At 27.7% G+C, this 18,089-nt stretch overlaps 1 protein-coding gene across 1 annotated transcript; it reads left to right on the top strand.

Moving 5' to 3' along the window:
- The first annotated feature begins 9,935 nt into the window (after nt 1-9,935).
- On the top strand, nt 9,936-17,625 carry LOC111283399 (disease resistance protein ADR2-like). The gene is made up of 6 exons (XM_022871921.2): nt 9,936-10,625; nt 12,070-13,138; nt 13,268-13,573; nt 13,733-15,421; nt 16,136-16,207; nt 17,020-17,625. Exons 1-5 carry the CDS (start codon nt 10,114-10,116, stop codon nt 16,163-16,165), a joined length of 3,606 nt encoding a protein of 1,201 aa, XP_022727656.2. The 5' UTR covers nt 9,936-10,113; the 3' UTR covers nt 16,166-16,207; nt 17,020-17,625.
- Nucleotides 17,626-18,089: the final 464 nt, after the last annotated feature.

Raw genomic sequence — 18,089 nt, 5'->3', positions numbered from 1 at the left:
TATCTGTATGCTGTATGTAGTAGCCAGTCCTTCACAACAGCTGGGTATCTTTTGTACATGTGGTAGATGATTTTAAGGTAAATTATGAGATATGTTGTTGGAGGAAGTCTAACTGGGATAAATTCAAACATAAAAAACACCTTCTGTTTGAACTGTATGCTTTTCCTGAGAACCTCCTATTTAAGTTGCCAAACTGTTTATGTACACCTGACTGCTGATAAGTCTGATGGATATACTGTACACGGGATGCTGATTTTAAGTAGAACTCAAAATTGGAAAGGAAAAGATTGGACTGACTTTCAGGTGTCCAGCTTCAATTTGGTTTTCTTTAGAATGTCTGATTTAGTAGACATTTAGAATCTTTTTTTCTTTATGTTTTAAATATAAAGTAGTTTATATATATTTAGGTGACTCTTATCTTCTTGATTATTTACAAGAGTGTTGAATTAAAGTTATCCCTTGATTTTTTTACATACGAAATTTTTTTTTAAAAAAATAAAATAACACTTTCAAGGGCAGTTTTAAAATGACAATATTGCACATTCAATAAATATAAAAAATTTAAATAAAATATGACTTCTATTGGCACTTGAACATAACAGTAATTTAAAATGTGGAAAAAAATTGTGCTGATAAGTACATGTATAACTTTTGCATTGGTAGCTTAATCACCAGAAAGTTTTTACTGGCACTTACCTAACTGACGGCAACAATGAAAAAAAATTGTTAGTGATAGTAATGTCATCATTTTTTTAATCTTTTATTAGCATTTATAAATGTCGATAAAAATAACTTTTTTTGTAGTGTAGTGCTAAATTATGTATGCATGTTTTTAACATGAAACCTTTTCTTGGGGTAATTATAAAGTGAGCGTCCATGCATGTAATATTCTGTCTACTTCTAATACACGTGCAGAAATAACCGTTATGACAAGAAGCTATTGGTAGAAGTCTAATGTCTAAAACGGATGACTTTGAAGTAAAGGCAAGGCAACAATATCAGACATTCCATCTTGGCGGATCGAGTTTTTTGGTTTGACGGCATTGCAAATGATAAAGAAACATCATATCCAAGTCTTTCATTTATAAAATGGTGATCGACATGGATGTACCAATCACAAGTAACAAGTTTCCTTTGTGTATCCCTACTTCTGATATATTTCGGGACAACGGACTGTCAAACGTGAGGTCTGTTAATTATTGCACTGCCTCTTTTTTTTTTTTTTTTGGGTAAATGTAGCTTTTGAAAATCCTTGAACCTTTTTTATTCAGCATATTATTTTTTCAGTTTGATAGTGCACTTTTTTTTTTAGAATTTAAAGTATGTTATATATGGATTTATTTATTCATGAACTGATATAATGGATTTTGTTTGAGATGAAGTTTCTAATTCTTTATTTAGGCAAGTATACGTAACAATTCATTTTGTTACTGTTACATATTTTGTTGCTATTACATATTATATTAGATAAAAGTGTTTTCTTTTATCTATTTTAAATAGATTATATTTTAATTCCTCAATATTTGCATTCGATCAAAATCTTCAATATCATAAAACTGATTTTTCCATAAATATTAAGCATTGTAAAATTTAAAAAACAAACTATTAAATTTAATTAGATTGTTTTACACAATATTAATTGGTTATAGTTTAAAAGACGTATATAGGAATGAAAATTAAGTAACATAGTGTACAAGGTAACTTAAATTTTGGATACGTTGTTGATGATTTTCCAAGTTAAACAAATGCTTAATGTCAGTGGCATTGGGCTTCTCCATTGACAAAGTCTCCAATCCTAAACAACTATTCTAACTTTTCATTTTCGGTAACAATTTTAAAATTCCAGATGTTTCTCCATTTAACTGGATCTATTGTGTTTTTTTTTTACTTTGGATTTTTCACAATATATTTTTGCGCTGACCAAATTGGATGTTGGTAGCCAAGTAATATTGGCTAAATTGTCAATATATATATATATATATATAAAAGATGAGACCAACAAATTATTGGTTCAATCGATTAAGATTATTTTTTTTAATAAAAATGTTTTGAATTCGAATCTTGTCGGTAATTATTTATTAGGATTATTTCGAATGTACGACTTGCAATCATTTATCTTATATTATCAAGTATGACACATCTTATCCAAACCTGAAAGATTGAATAATTTATCTACTCTAAATTTATTCTTACCAAAATATATATATATATATATATATCAGACGAGAGATTCAAATTCAATTTATGCTCACACGTATCCATCAAAAGTTCCCTATGCTCATTAGCAGCTTGTTCCCATTCCTAAGTTTCAACCCTCACTTGCCTGCTTCTCATCAACCGATATTTGTTTTCCCAATTCCTCTCTCTATTATTTTGCGAATTCTACGCCTATTATCAAGGGGAATAAAGTGATCGAATCTGTCTAAAAGTTTAGAAGAAATTAATGGGGTTTTGATGATGGACATCAAAATTATTAATAAATAAAAGGTGAAGCTGAAAATGAAGTGCGATTTTTGGGATTAGGCAGATTTTAAGTCAAGGGAAAATGGGTTTGAGAAAAAATGTTGGAAGACCAAAAAAAATGGTAGAGAAAGGGAAGCGGTAGCCGCCTTAAACCCTCCTTAAACCTCGTCTGAGTGTAAAGAAGTTATTTTTTTAGCTGTGTTTTGCTTTGGTTGCCCTGTGGCAACGAAGGGGTGATTTTCATGTAGAAATTTTAGGGCCTTGACATGCAAAAAATGCAGATCATGGCAATGCCAGTAATAATACAATAAGCCCAAGTTTTTCCAAAAAGGGCAAAAGAAAAGCCCAACTTTGCTGGTCAAAATGAGGTTGAATTTGGATCATAAGTCCATTACCCAAGGCCCGCCATCAGCTTGGGAGTAAAAGCAAACCATCACGGAGAAATCCCAATTTTTTTTTAAAGCTAATAGTACTTAATAATTTAAAGATTAATATTACTAAAATTGATAACAGCTCAAATCGAATTCACTTCAATATTTTTAGATAATATATAATATTATAAATTTTTAAAATTTAATTCGTATTCAAATCGAGCTTTTCTTAAAATCGATTTAATCTAAATCAAATTTTATTAGTTCGTTTTAGTTCATCAGTTTTTAAATTTAATCTTTTATATAATATATTAAAATAATTTTAATATATTTAAATAAATTTATGTATAAAATAATTATTTTTATTTTATAAAAATTTAAAAACTATATAAAAATTAATAAAAATATATAATTCAATTCGGTTTGATTTTTTTAATTTTTTATATCTTGATTCAAAATCTCAAATGAATTTAATATATATATATATATTTAATATTTAAATTTGATCTAAACTGAATAAAAAAATTGATCTAAATCGCATTAAACTATGATCTCGAATTGATTTCTAGATTTTTCAATTTTTTTCACCCTTAAATATTACAAAAATTCTAATTATTTATGCTTCAAATTTTAGATTTTAAAATTGATTACATGGCAAAAAAAATTACCGACATGCTTCATTTTAATTGTAAGTTATAGATTATTATTTTAAAATAAAAATAAGTATCCGGTTATAGTTATACAATTGTGGGTTTGTTGTTGACGATTTTTCAAGTTAAACAAATCCTCTATCTATACATATATATATATATATATATATATTTATATTTATATCAATGATGTTGAGCTTTTCCATTCTTAAAGTCTCTTATCCTAACCTTAATAACTATTCCTAACATTTCATCCTCGTTGACAATTTTAAAGATTGAAATGTCCATCCATTTGAACTGGATCTATCGTGCTCTTTGACCTCACTTTTGGATCTTCTACAGTATATTATGCAGGTCAAATTGGATGTTGGCAGTCAAGTAATTGCTGTGGTTGGCTTTTATTTACACATATTTCATCGATCCATATGTATAATTCAAAACATGAACATAAATTTAATTTTTTTTCTTTTTTTGTCATCCATTAATGAAAATTTAATTATAAAAATTTACCTTCCATTATCCAATTTATTATAAAATTTTATCTTCCATGATCCAATTTTAAGAGAAAAAATTTCAAAATTTCGAGGCGTTTCAATGTTTTTAACTTTGTTTGATTTAAGAAGATTATTTTCCCTTGCTAGTAATGCTAAAATAATACTGACATCAAACTCTTAATCAATCTTTATATATAAATATATATATGTATATATTTGCTCAGTCGAAAAAATAATTTTATTAGAACAATGTAAAATCCATGAGCAATGCCAATTATAATGACACAAGCCTTTTTGACATTCCACCTATGAAATTGTTGTCAGGAAATATTAACTGGATCTTGCGACTCAAACATATTTTTAACAATAAAATAATTACAACTAGGCATAAAAAAACTCATTAGCGTCAACCCCCATTTTTGCTAAAGCATCTGCAAAGGAATTTGCTTCCCTGTGTGTACGAAATCTACCATTCCAATATTCTCATTTAAGCTATCAATTTCATCCAAGATGGTCCGCAATCTCCATAGTCTGTTTCCATTGTTGGAAATCAATCTTTATATAATTAAGATATAAAAGCTACTTAAAAATTAAACAAAATAAGAATAAAAATAAAGAGAATGAAAATGAACTTTACAAAACCTATTCATGAGGATTTTCTTCAAAATCCACAAGAAGTGCCCCCTCATCTGCAATGAGATTTTCTTCAAAAATTCATAAGAAATGAATATGCAAAATTTAGTATTCATCTTAATGAGATTTTATTCAAAATTTAAAAGAAATCTTTCCTCATTTATCTAAATGTCTTACCTCGTTAGAAAGGCTCTTCCCATCTTCTCTGAATTGTCATGAACAACAATCAAATGCATCATTGTGCACACATGAATGCTTATAATCAACTATCATTTTAAGATTCTTTTTTATTGTTAGGCATCTTATTTTTTGCTGATCAATTTTGTCAATGTATAGAGATATGGCTAGAATTGTGTTTTATAAGCATTGGGAAATTCAAATATATATAGTATCTTTTCACATTACTATATGGAAATATTTTGTTACAATATTTGAGAAGATTTCTATGAGATACTTACCAAAACTGGCTATTATGGCAATATAACTTATCAAAAAATTAAAAGATTTATAAGAATTGCGTTTTATAGGTACTGAAAAATACAAATATATAAAGTATCTTGTCACAATGAAGATTTTGTCCAAAATTTGACAAGATTTTTGTCAGATATCTTACCGAAATAAGCAATTATTGCAGGATCAGCTAACAAAAGATAAAAGGAATAGTAAATAGTTTTGGATGTGAATATGGGTGGCAAAATGAGTGGGCTGGCCCGGTTAAATCCTTCAAATGCCACCTTGTAAGTACAAAATGTTTACATACTAGGATGATATTCATCAAAGTGTAAATGTTGATTTCTTCCCTTTCATGATTCTAAGTTTAGAGCACGTGGTCTAGGACCATCATTGGCTAAGGTACCGCTATTTTTTAGATATTCGGTCTTAAATCCATATAGTTATCAAAATATTCGAATATGATAATTACTCTAATAATTTTTTATTTATATTACTTTAATCATATATATATAATATGAAAAATACTTATTAATTATCCGAACTCACTAAATACTCATTTATTAAATCAAAATTTCATTTTCAAACTTAAATTTAAAATCAATTTAACTACATATTATTACAAAATTTTAAATTAACAAATTAAAATTAACTCATAAAAAATAAATTGCAGTTAACATTTATAATTAAAATATTTAATAAGTTAATTTAGTTAAGTATTATATTAATAATAAATAATTAAGTAATATAATATTAAAAAATAATGATTTATAACCAGATTCAAGTAATAGATATCTTAAAATCACTACTTAAACTCTATCTGAATCCATGATGGATAATAATTTTATTATCCGAATCCCATCAAACTCGAATATAAAATATTATAATCTTACTTAATAGGGTCAAATAGTTATCGATACCCATTCTTATATACTTACAGCCATCCCTAATTTGGTTTACGGTTTGATTTCTAAATTGATCAATGCAACAAGCATTCTTCACGTCTGGAACCCTACATGCATAAGAAAACAATATTTTACTTTTATTTAAATCTAAATATTAATATATGAAAAGGTTATATACAGGTAACAACTACACAAACTTCATTCATATATAAGAATTTGACAAAATTAAGACAATTTTAAAAAATAAATTTTTTTATAAAAAAGATCCATATATATACAATTTAGTGGTACAATTTATTACCAGCAATTACGAAAACTAAAACCAATAAAAAAATTATTGGATTGCAATGCATATTAAGTTAATATATATGTATTAGTCTGTTTGTGTATCTATCAAAGGAAGTGAAAACTCTGAAACAAAATGAAAGGCAAAATGTAAAAGAAACAAGAAAATTTATAGGGTACAAATATTACACAAATTTTTATTAATTATATTTTAATTTGTTAATTGATTATGATATAATAGTTAATTATTTAATTGGTTATATGAATGTAATACTTGATTATGATTGTAACTTTAAAAATAAATTTGTTAAAAAATTTTAATTAATTAGTTGGCATAATTTTCATTCTTCATATTTAAAAGGTATATAAAATATCCAAAATATATTATTTATAAAAATTGATTTAGAGATTTTATATCATTTAAACATTCGTACAAAGAATTAGAATTGGCTTGACATAATGTTGGAAGTATGTCAGTCTTAATTTTAAATGTAATGTTTTAATTAAATTTGATTAATGTTATTCAATAGATAATGTAGACATAAGACAATGTTAAAAGGAAAATTATTCATTGAAATTTGTAGCTTGATAAGTCTAATTGTCTAACTTATACTTTACAAAAATTAAATATTTTAAATGAATTGATATAGTATTCTTAAATTTTGACCATTTGAATTTTGGATATGGTTCAAAGCTAATTTTCTTCCATATGACTTATTTATGTTGTATATAGAATATGAGAAATTATCAAATATATTAATAATGAAAATTTTAAATTTTATAAATGAAATTAAGAGAGTGACACATCCCCTTAAGATATATTAAAAAATAAAAAAAATTAATTAAAAATAAAAATAAGACATTGGTCAATTTTTTAACATCATTCATGAAATTAAAAATTTACGCTAATAGTTTATCAAATACTAACTTTATAAAACATCAAATTCATTTTTTTATATTTATATAATAATTATATAAATTAAAAAATTTACTAAAAATTAAGAAAATAACGTGAAACTCTTTATCATAAAAAATAAATTAAATATAATTTATTTATCCAATAATTATTAAATTTGTTATTTTTCTTAATAGGAAGTTAATACTAGGCCTATGGGGCAACAAAGTCTATCTCTTCAATCCACTATCTTTTTTTTTTTTTATGAATTAATTTTTGAAACAGATTTTGACACTGAAGAAGAATATATTTTTATGTTAAATATCGTAAATTCTTCTAAAACCTTGTTGAAGATACAAATACTGGAATTTCTTCTGTTGAAACACAACAAGTGACTTCTTTCATAGATGTAATAGAAGAAAGTTATATTTTTACAGATGAAGAAATTGCTCAAATGCAAATCATAAAAAAAGATGAGATTTATAAAGCTTTATTTTTTAAAAAAATTTCAACCTTGGATATAACATCACATTGAAAAAGTTAATGGTGATACAATCATAAATGATTTTAAACAACGATTTGTTGATATTCCTCTTTTTACAAAAAAAAAAAAAATCAAAAAATGTAAATAAAAATATTCTAAAGTCAAATATATACATATAGGTATAATTATGATTACTATAAAATCTCTTTTTATTACTAGTAAAGACATCAATATTAGCAGTTTTACTTAATAAAATGTTTACCAGTCCTGCTAAATCAATGTAAGAGGTATTCAATCAAATTTAATATCCGGAGCAATTTGGTTTAAAGTAAAATCAAATTATTTTATTTTTATCGATAACCTCTTAATAGAAAACTGTCTTAGAATAAGAATTAGAACAAAAAATTCAGACGTTAGAGACTATAAACTGGACTTTTTTTAAAGCCACTCGTTCACACCATTTGATCTCTAACCATCTCACCAAAAAGCAACATCCAGCGATTTGTAATGGTCTCACCATTATCAAATGGTTGATATTAATTGGATCTCATAAAATTTTTGGTTATTTTTCTTATCATAATTTTCCTTTGCTAATTAATCCAATAATCTGAACAGAATCCCAAAGCTTTTCTTTTTCTAACGACAACAACCCATTTTGTAAAAATTTGACAACACTTGAGAAAATTGTGTTGAAATTTCAACACGGTGAATGATCACCTTTGACTACTTTTTTCATTAAGTTTCTAGATCGTAAATACACAAGGATTGGCGAGAAATTTCACTCACTCGCACTTGTAATGTCCCAATTATGAAAAAAAAACACAAAAAATTTAAAGTTTCGTTGTCCCATTCCGAAGACCTTGACTTCGAATAGATATTTAAAAATATTAATTTATTATAAATTCTTCCAATTATATTTATATTTTTACTACATGCAAAACATCACCGTCATTTTTATGTTTTATTTAAAATTTATTATAAATGTATTAATAAAATGTTTTACAAAATTACTTAATTATCTTCACTATAATAAAAACGATAAAACATGTCAATTAATTTTAAACTTAAGCATGATTTGAATGACTTTTATCCTGCAAAATCGTAAGGTGATAAAAACTTAATTTTAATAATATAAATATGATATAAAAAAAATATGAAAAAAATATGATTTAAAATTTTAATAATAATTATATTAAGTTTAACAAAATAAAAATAAATTTTATATTTTTTTTATCAATATGAATTATAATATATAATTATAATAAAAAATATAAGATAAAAATATATAAATTTTAATATTTTATATAATACAAATATACAAACAACCAAATCTAATCCAACCTATGCTTAATTTTTATCGTACTCCCCTTTTTTCAATTGTTAAGGTCAAGGTCTTCAAGGTCAAGGTCTTTGATTGATATGCCACCCTTTTCTCAATTGTTAAGGTCAAGGTCTTCAAAGTCAAGGTCTTTGATTGTTATGCTACCATTTTCTCAATTGTTAAGGTCAAGGTCTTCAAAGCGAAGGCCCTTGATTGTTATGCTTGATTTTTTCTCTTATTTAAATTAGGTTTGAAATTATGAATATTTTTATTTGAGTTGAGAAATAATATTACTCAAATTAATTTAAAATTATTTGAGTTATTGAGCTTGAAATTTGAATAATTTTGTGAGTGAAATTTAACATGAAAATAAATTTGATCAAATTTAAACTGAAATTTGAATTTGATAATAAATCAATTTGAGAATATATGAATTATTCTGACAAGTATCATTCGGGGATGACTGAATTATTTGGAGGATCCAAATTTCCACTAAAGAAATTAAGTTACTAAAAATCTTTTTATCGAAATTTCACCACGGTGAAGGTGAATAACTATCCTTGATTTTATTTTTGTTAGCTGTCATCCCTTTTCGATTATTCACCAATGTTTTAATTTTTCCTAAATAGAAAATACACAACAATTGAAAAGATAATCATGCACAGTTCCATTCATGTAAGTTCCGGAAGTCCCCTTTGAAACATGAAGGAAACTTTTCTTTGGGGCTAACAAAAATAACATAGAAACAAAATGGGAAAACAAAAACCATGAGTACGGCTTTCATGGAATTTAACATATCAAATTCAAGTCCTATTATTCCCGAGTTGGATTTTTGAAATAGAATCCGAGCACTATAATTAATGACTTGACTTTGAGGTCCTCTTGTTGAATTGTTTTATAATACGATTGGACACCATTTGCCAAAAAAAATAATTAAATTATTGTTTTCGAAAATATTGTAATAAATAAGCTTTGTCGTGATAACACAAATGATGAAAACGTTAAACTTTTTTTTTAAGTTAAAATTTTTCTTTTTTAAGTAGTATAAAAAAATTTTCTTCGAAGGAATGAAATAAAAGGAGACTAAAAAAGCTTCATTTGTATCTCTTTGTCTCAAGTTCTGGATCTATTGTTTCTTTTGTCTTACGATCTTTACTCTTTCATGGCTTCTTCTTCTTCTTCTTCTTCTTCTTCTTCTTCTTTTTTGTCCTCCTCTCTTCGACCAGAGCATCAAGTTTTTCTGAGCTTCAGAGGTGAAGACACTCGCCGTACCTTCACCAGTCATCTACTCAAAGCTTTGAAAGACCGTGGAATCAACGTTTTCTTCGATGAAGAAAAACTGAAAAAGGGAGAGAAACTTTCTCCAGCACTGTTGCAAGCAATAGCAGAATCACAGATAGCAATAATTATTTTATCTAAAGGATATGCTGCTTCTTCATGGTGCTTGAGAGAACTCTCTGAGATCATGGAATGGTCTACTAAGGGACAGCTTGTGCTGCCCATTTTCTACCATATTGACCCGTCCCATGTGCGAAAACGTGGTGGAAATTTTAAAAAATCTTTCGATAAGCATCAAAGAAAGAAGCCGGCAGATGACGTAAAGCGGTGGAAAGGTGCTTTCGCTAAAGTAGGAGAACTAGATGGTTGGCATATAGTGGGAAACTCCTCTAACAAGTAACTATTTCTTCCTCTTGATTTGATTTTATGGTTTTATCTAAATTTTATAAATCTTTAGTTTGGTTTGTTTCGTAAAATTAATTTTTTAAAAAATTTACATTGCTTTAAAAAGTACAAATTCTTTATTATTTGAATAAATTAATAAAAATTTTTTTTATTGTTTGATTGGTTTTTGAAAATTTTATTTGTTTAAATAATATTAATATAACAATTAAAATATTAAAAAATATTTATTATTAAAATATATTAAAATTCATTATTATTAAAATTATTAATATTTAAAAATAATTATATCATAATAATATTTAGTATTAAAATATTATATTAATATAAAAATATTTAAAATCAAACTTTTTAGTATTCTTTATATTAATATTTTAAAATATTTAAAATAATATTACTATTTTAAAATATTATTTTATTAATATTAAAATAATATTTATTATTAAACTATTTATACTATTAAATTATCTATATTTTATATTAAAAGTATCTATTATTGAATTATAACAAAATCTTTTATACTTATATTCATTATTAAAATAGTAATATAAATACCTTAATAAACAAAATATAAAACTTTATATTTTAAACTAAAAAATAATAATAAATTACTAAAAATATTCATATTAAGAAAATAATATTATTATAGTTTTTAACATTAATTATTAAAATAATAAAAATATTATTATATATGTTATTATTTATTATTAAAATAAAATATGTTACTATTTGTTAATGAAATATTAAAAATATTTATGTTTAATAATATACAAAATTAAAATATTTAAAATTGAAATATCAAAATACTTTTAATGTTAGTATTTTAATTCTTTAATTAAAATTTAATTAAATATTTTTATTAATATAATAATATTTTATATCGAATCAAATCAAGTTTGAATTTAATGTATTATGTTCAAAATCTTACTTAAGTAAAATTATAAAAATATTTAAAATTAAAATATTAAAAGACTTTTAATATTAATATTTTATTTTTTAAGTAAAATTAAATAAAAATATTATTTAATAATAAATAATATTTTAGATTGGGTCAAATTAAGTTTGAACTTAAAAAAATCATGCATAAAGTCTAACATTATACTCAAATATATGAATAAATAGTTTTACTTATAAATAATTTTTTTTGAAAATTGTTAGGAGAAGATAATTTTTAGAAAAATCACCTTATTTTTCATTGACCAAAAACTTATTTTTCATTGACTAGTTTATTTTCTATCGAATAAATACTTGAAAATTTAGAAATTATTTTTTGAAAGTTATTTTTTTCGAAACAAATAGTATTCCCTTGTTATTTGTTTTGCAACTAATTTTCTGTTGAAACTTGTAATTCCTTGATATCATATTTATGTATGTTGAATTAAGGTTTTTTTTTTTCTTTATGAAAAAATGTTTACATTCATTTTATTTTATTTTTTAGATCTGAACCTGAATACATAGAGGAAATCGTTCAAAAAGTTATAGAGACTTTGAATAGCAAGTCTCCTAGTGATTATGAAGAATTGGTTGGGATAGATGATCAGAAGGCGAAAATTTTATCTTTGCTACGTACTCATCGAGCAATAGGAATTTGTGGAATGGGAGGTATAGGCAAAACAACTCTTGCTGAAGCTGTTTATAATGAAGTCTCCTCTGGGTTTGATGATCATTACTTTCTTCAGAATGTTCGTGAAAAAATTGCAAAACAAGGAATCGAATCTGTACGAGATGAATTTCTTTGTAGAGTATTAAACCAAAAAACCCAAATAGACACTCCCTTTATATCATCCAATGTGATAAAAGAAAGGCTCCGCAGGAGAAGAGTACTTGTTGTCCTTGATGATGTTGACCATTTAGATCAAATAGAACGCTTGGGTGTTAAACATTTTGGTCCTGGAAGTAAAATCATTGTAACATCCAGAGATAAACAAGTATTAAGAAATGGAGTTGATCAAATACATGTGGTAACGACGTTAAATGAGGATTACTCTCTTAAACTCTTTTCCAAATATGCCTTTAAGCAAGAGAATCCTGTTGCTGATTTTCGGGATCTATCAAATATGGTAGCAAAGTATGCTAGAGGCCTTCCACTTGCTCTTAAAGTTTTGGGTGCTGCACTATATCGAAAGCATAAAGGAGATTGGGTAAGTAAATTGGGTAAGCTAAAGAATTATCCGGTAGAAGAAGTTGTTGATAATTTGAAGATTAGTTTTGATGGACTGGATAAAGTGGAAAGGAATATATTTCTTGATGTTGTATGTTTTTTTAAAGGGGAAAGCAGAGAGCATGTAACAAAAATACTGGATAGTTGGTATAAAGGAGCTGCACGATATGCAATAACCGATCTGGTTGACAAGTGCCTACTTGATACATCTGAAGAGATTCTTTGGATGCATGATTTGCTACAAGAAATGGGTTGGAATATCGTTTTCGAAGAGTCGGATGATCCTAGAAAACGCAGTAGGTTATGGAGACGTGAAGATGTTAGTCTCGTGTTAAAAGATGACAAGGTAAGAGCTAAATGCTTTTTACACTAACTTTTTTCTTCTTCCATGTGAATAAATAAATAAATATGCATGCGTCTATTTGCAAGTAAAATTCATTATATCGATACTTGATTATTTGCTTTTGGTTATTAGGTGACAGATTCAGTTAAAGGGATATCCTGTGCAATAGATAAACCTCTACAATTTTGTCCTGCTGCTTTTAAAAAGATGACTAATCTTCGATTTATCAAGCTCTATCCTGTTTGCATTAATTTAGCACATCTCTTCTCTGACGATTGGGTTTTCAACCACGATCCGGGATTTCTTTCTGATGAGCTATGCTACCTTCATTGGGATTGTTATCCGTTTAAATCTTTGGGATCAAACTTTTGTCCAAAGAACCTTGTCGAATTAAGATTACAGCATGGCGAAATCGAACTACTTTGGAGTGGAGACCAGGTATTCTTATTCAATGTTATTTATTGTCTTATTCATTCAAAGATTAATATTTTATGTTCATTAATTACTTCTCTCTTTTATTTATTTTTTTTTCATTTTTAGTATGGCCTACAATTTAAAGACTTAAAACTGATTTAGTTATCTTCCACTTTCGTACAGATTCTGGAAAATTTAAGAGTGCTTGACCTCAACTGCTGCTTTAAGTTACGCGAGATCCCAAATCTCTCATCAGCCATAAACCTTGAGGAATTAGTGTGTGACTGCTGCTTCAATCTGGTTGAACTTCCTAGCTTGAAACGTTTGACGTCTCTTAAACGGCTACGTTTATCATATTGTCGAAATCTCAAAAAGTTTCCTGAGTTTCCAAGTCATTTCAATGAATTAGATTTAACTAGCACTGGGATTGAAGAAGTACCCGATTCAATCGGCGATCTCCTACAACTTAGAAGGTTATCTTTGAGTTGCTCAAGCGTTTTAAATGTTTCAAGCAATCTTTCTAAGTTGGAATCTCTTGCTGATCTAGATCTCCTTGAATGCCAAATCACTGAATTTCCAGCAATTCCCAGAAATCTTTCAAAATTATGTGTGGCTGGGACTCGAGTAGAAGGAGTGCCATCATCTATCAGGTGTCTAGATAAACTTCAAGTTTTAAATATGAGGAGCACAAGGATTCAAAATCTTCCAAGTAGTATTGTTGAGTTGGATGCTCTTAAAGTTATCTACCTCTCTGATTGCACCAGCATCACCAACTTTCCCAATTTTCCAGAGAAGATAGAAGAAATATATATGGACAACACTTCAATTGAAGAAGTTTCCTCGTCATCAATCTCTAGGCTTAAAAGCCTTAAAAAATTGGAAGTGAAAAGATGTCAGAGACTTAAATCATTGCTAGGGCTCCCACCATTTCTACAAGAAATAGAAGCAGGTGGTTGCACGTCATTACAAACAGTTTCGTTCACGGAACAATATCAAATTACTTTCCCCCAACATGACTTGTTTGTATTTGATAGTTTCTCCAAACCGAAACGACATGACTCAATTGTATTCGAAAATTGCGTCAAACTGAATCGAGATGCAATCAACAACATTGTGGCTAATACACTGCTTAGGATTGAGTGCATTACAAAGCAATTGGTAGAGAGATCGACAGTGGAATTGGCAAAGGAGCTGGTAGAGGAGGAGCACTACGATTGGAAAGTTAATGACAAAAGGAAAGCTTATGAAACAAGTTACTGCAAAGTGAAATTGTTTTGTTTTTTACATGGATGTCAAATTTTAAAACAGTTCCAGCATCAGAGCAGGGATTCATCTATAGCTGTGGAGCTAGATCCAGATAAAAGTAGTAGTGGATTATTGGGGTTTGCTTTATGCGTTGTTGTGAACAGTCATGAAATGGGACTGCCTCCGAGTTTTTCGTGCAAATGCCAACTGAAAACCACAAGCGGTGATTGTCATACTTTCTTTCATAACGGTAGTCCTCCATCGTTCCCACGTAAGAATTATCATGAAGGCGGCGATCATGCACAGTTCATTGTCTTTGATCACAATATGCTACACGAAGCCATGCCTTATGTGGAGGCATCATTTCAATTTCAATCTGGCGCCCAACTGGATTGCGTTGGTGTTCGTGTATTCTACATGGATGCAGAAATAATCCGGCGAAAGGTCCAGCTTTCTGATGATGCTGAATCCAGTGAAATTTTCCAGACTGAAGAAGATACTGGGCAGACAAGATGTTTTGGCTCTGACTCTGAGGAAGATCAAAGAAATTTTAACCCTGATAATGGACATGAACCAGAGCCGAAAAGATTAAAATATTTTCTCTCCTTTGATCGAGGGCCTACAAATGTAAGTGGATGATTTAATTTGTGACACTAGTTACTTTTTCTACTATATAATTATATAGTGAATTCTCACCTTAATGCAAATGATACAATAAAAAACATTTATGAATTGTTCCTAGTTTTTGAATTTATAAATAATATCTGTTGTAACAAAACGCCCGATAACCAAAAAATTTCCAATCAAATAATTTTTTTAAAAAGCAGTAGCTTCATCATTTTCATTTTTTAATCGTGATGAAAAAAATTTCGGTCTGAATATAAAAAAGCTTTTGAATTAAAATTAAATTATTATTTAAACTTTAAAAATTTTATTATAGTCAATTAAATCATCAAATATTTATTTTTACTCAATTAAACATTCGATTAGAAGAAAATTAATCATTTAGGCCATGTGATTGTAAGATGTGATAACTGTTAATTAACTGTTCAATTAACGAGTTATATTGAATAAAAATAAAATTTTGAACACTCAATATATCGCAATAAAATGATAAAAGATTAGATAATTTAATTTTAGTTAAATTTTTTTATATTTAAGCAAAACAATACTTATTAATGTTAGAGAAAATGAAACCTTTTATATCTCCATTGTTTGAGAAATTGAAGCCTAAAAATAAGAAGAAATTTCTTTCCAGAGTTAGATGTTGAATTTCTTTGAAGAACTTTTTTCTTCCTAATGGTTACTTATTGCCTCCTTTCCTTTTATTTTCTTTCACAGGATGCTGCAAAAGGTATTCTCCCTATGTGAGGGAAAAGTGAAGCAAGAGGATGCTTCAAGTTGAACAAATCCGTAAGGAACTTGGGTGTCAAAATTTTGTAATTTTCAATGTTTGAATCTATTCCTTTCAATTATCTGGTAGCATAATGCAGAAGTCTTTATGTAAGATTCTTGTGTTTCTCTCTCTCTCTCTCTCTCTCTCTCTCTCTTTTGGAGTCTTGAGTCTGAACCCTTTATTCCCTTCTTTCTATTTTTTCTTTGCTTTTGATTTATGATCTCTATCTCAAGCTCCACTCATCTCTTCTATTTTTGTGCTTTTTCTTTTTACTTCTTTTAGAAATTTCCCCTTAGTTCTTAAGTTTTTCTAAAAAAATATAAAAGTTCTAACAAGGTGACTTCATTTTAAAGTGTCTTTGCTTTAACTGCCATGACATGTGTAGATCCTACATTAGATTTAACTCCTTCCTCTCCAGTCTCCCTCACTCACTTTGTATTGCCTATTTCTTGTAGCTTTATCTTAGCCTATTGAGTTCAGTGTGTAGCTTAGAGGCTCAATAATTGATGCTAATAAAACCATTATATCTCTGGTGTTTGGTATTTTTTGAGTTTTGCTGAAATTTTGGTGCATCTCAAAATATCTTCAGGTTTTTTGATGACTGCGAGGATCTGGATGCAAGTATATTTTGAAAATTTATATCCTTGTTGATGTTAATATCCATGTGTGCAAGTAGTATTAAATTATGTCATGCATGCTTCTAGCATGAAACCTTTTCCTGGGGTATTTATAAAGTGAATGTCCATGTATATGTAATATTCTATCTACTTTTTTCCGTACAAAGTGTGACTTGTAGAAATAAGAGATCTAACAATAAGCTTACTGGTAGGAGGCTAATGCCTAAGATGGCTGATTTTGAAGGCAAGGCAACAACATCAGACTCCATTGCAAGGAAACTGATTTTGAGCCCATCTTGGAGGATGAAATTTTTCGGTTTGACTGGTCCGCAAACGATAAAGATAGCGCATATCTCTACTTTTTGAGTGCATTTTGGGATAGTAGATTGTCAAACGGTTCTTACACTACACTGATTTTTTTTTTTTTTGTTTTTTGTAAATATAGCCTTTGCAAATCCTTGAACTTTGGTTATTCAGCATATTATGTTTTCACTTTGATGGTGCACTTTTCTAATAGAATTCGAGATATATATTATGTATGAATTATTTTTTTAGATAATTGAAATGATGGATTTTGTTTGAAATAAATTTTTTGATTCTTTATTAAAGCATGTATACAAACAAATTCTCGTCAAGGCACATCCAAAGTAGGATCCACTGTCACCGAGGACAGATTCTACCGGAAAAAGGTTTTTGTCGTCCTTGATGATGTTAGTGATTCGGAGTAACTCGAAACTATTAGTCATGATCACTGGGATTCTGAAAGTAGAATCATTGTAACATCTAGAAATAAACTAAGTCCTTAAGAATGAAGTTGATTCACTTGATGACATACATCAATTTCAAGAATTAAATTTCGATGATTCCATTCAACTTTTCTTTCAGTACGCCTTCAGGCAGAATTTTTCTCCCACTGATTTTGAGAATTTATCAAACAGGATTGTGGAATATGTTAAAGCCGTTCCACTTGCCCTTTAAATCTTGGGTTGGGCACTGTATATTAATAAATAAGTAATGGGGTTTTGATGCATGAAAATTATTAATAAACAAAAGGTGAAACTGAAAATGAAGTGTAATTTTTGGGACTGGAAGATTTTAAGACAAGAGAAAATGGGTTTGAGAAAAAGAATGTTTCAAGATATAAAAAAAAAATGGTAGAGAAAGGGAAGCAGTAGCTGCCTTAAACCTTGTCTGAGTGTAAAGATTTGTTTTCTTCAGCTTTGTTTTGCTTCGGAGTGTCTTGTAATTTAGAAATTTTAGGGCCATGATAGGCAAAGAAAAA

The sequence above is a fragment of the Durio zibethinus genome, chromosome 3, assembly GCF_047325235.1.
Source record: "Durio zibethinus cultivar Kanyao isolate XHJ-2024 chromosome 3, ASM4732523v1, whole genome shotgun sequence".
In the NCBI taxonomy this organism is placed as follows: Eukaryota; Viridiplantae; Streptophyta; class Magnoliopsida; order Malvales; family Malvaceae; genus Durio; species Durio zibethinus.
This window is presented reverse-complemented; position numbering and strand designations above follow the sequence as displayed.

Excerpts from the sequence above, each read along its gene's own strand:
- LOC111283399 (XM_022871921.2), top strand. The coding sequence starts at position 10,114 with ATGGCTTCTTCTTCTTCTTCTTCTTCTTCTTCTTCTTCTTTTTTGTCC. Across the intron at positions 10,626-12,069 it reads GTGGGAAACTCCTCTAACAA|ATCTGAACCTGAATACATAG; the intron begins GTAACTATTTCT and ends TTTATTTTTTAG. Across the intron at positions 13,574-13,732 it reads TACTTTGGAGTGGAGACCAG|ATTCTGGAAAATTTAAGAGT; the intron begins GTATTCTTATTC and ends ACTTTCGTACAG.